General features: G+C 34.2%; 1 protein-coding gene across 1 annotated transcript; it reads right to left on the bottom strand.

Annotated features, from left to right (window-relative positions):
• Positions 1–301: 301 nt before the first annotated feature.
• LOC112505098 lies at positions 302–752 on the bottom strand. Its single transcript, XM_025109049.1, has one exon. The coding sequence runs from the start codon at positions 740–742 to the stop codon at positions 302–304; it is 441 nt and encodes a 146-aa protein (XP_024964817.1). The 5' UTR covers positions 743–752.
• Between the last annotated feature and the right edge of the window lie 808 nt (positions 753–1,560).

The raw sequence follows: 1,560 nt of genomic DNA, 5'->3' as shown, positions 1-1,560 counted from the left end.
TCACTTACCTACTTATATATATCGACTATCAATCTGGCAAGAGAAGCGAAACATACGATTTTAAGATACTTCTGTCTTGGACTTTGTTTGACTTTATATATTCTCCAACATTAATTCTTATGCAATAAAAATAACTCCTTAAGAGAACCAACCCCTATGTTCAAAAAAGAAATGGATAGCCAGATTATTCTTTAACACAAAGTTTTCAATTAATTAACATCACCCACCAACATCCATACAACTTCATGTTTTCACTACCAAACCCTCTCTCTCTCTTTTTAACCTCTAAACACCTCAACCTTCAACTGGATTTGGATCCCAATCTCCTTTCCTCCGCCACCTTCCCCTTCCCCACCTCCACCTCCACCCTCCCTATCATCAACCTACCGCCGCCTCTCCCCACCACCTTCTCCTCCTCATCATCATCACTTTCATAGTTGGGATCCTTCTCGTCCACTGCCGCCGGAACAGGGTCCAGTTCGTCCGACACCATTCCACCAGGACCATCCCATGTATACTTGCCTCCACGCCCGCCTTTCGGTTGCTTGTCGATCGGAGCTCCGTCGCGTGGGTGGCGGTCAAGGCGGTGCAAACCCTTATCGATCAGCTTCTTCTCTATGTGTTTCAGAGTATCCAGGTTGTGGGTTTCCACTTCCGTCTTCTCCACTCGTTTCCGGCCTTCTTCGTCGGCGCTCACCGCTCGAAACACCACCTTTTCCTTCTTCTCGTCTATCGGCTTCATCGGTCTTTTGATTTGCTGTTGTATAAAATAACGGTGTGTACTGTGTTGGTGGTGGGGGATTTATAGGATGTGAAGGAGGACCAGGAGAAGGTGCGAGAAGCAGCAGCGGTGGTGCTAGAATGTTCTGCCACTCATGATATATTTTGCCACGTGTCAAAGAACCGTTACAGAAATGGATATAGTTGGGTCCTCATAAAGAAATGGATTAAAATATTCGTTTTGGAGATAAAACCTGGCATAAGTTGGGTCAACTTTTGAATAAAAAAAAACAAAAAGGGAGTGTTAATGACACGTTGATAGGTGTATTATTATTTGGAAATTGAACCAATCATTTATTTTAATAAATATTAATTTAATTAATTATATATTTATATTTTATTAATTATGTTTTATTTTATATATTTATATTAGAAAAATATTAAATTATTCTTATGTTATTTTATTATTTTATATTTTTGATTTTATATATTACAGTTATTACATTATTATTATATTAATTTATTATATATTATTTATAAATTACTTTATATATATACTAAAAGCGTACTCACGTAATTTAACGAGATACATCGTGATTTTCATATTTTATTTTATTTTTTTATCTCAATCGATGTTATAATATGATGTTATGTGATTTTGATAAAGCGATTATGTTTTTATTTTTGAATAAAATATATGTTTGAAGATATCATAAAAATTTAACAAAAAAATATCGATATTAGTATTAAATTAACTATTTGAAATTCATCATTTTTTTGTGTAATTTTTTAATTCAATTTTTATAATTTAATTTATGTACAATAACGAAATAATTTATA

Source organism: Cynara cardunculus, unplaced genomic scaffold (genome assembly GCF_001531365.2).
Source record: "Cynara cardunculus var. scolymus isolate 2C unplaced genomic scaffold, CcrdV1 Un_Scaffold_8414, whole genome shotgun sequence".
Taxonomy (NCBI): domain Eukaryota; kingdom Viridiplantae; phylum Streptophyta; class Magnoliopsida; order Asterales; family Asteraceae; genus Cynara; species Cynara cardunculus.
This window is presented reverse-complemented; position numbering and strand designations above follow the sequence as displayed.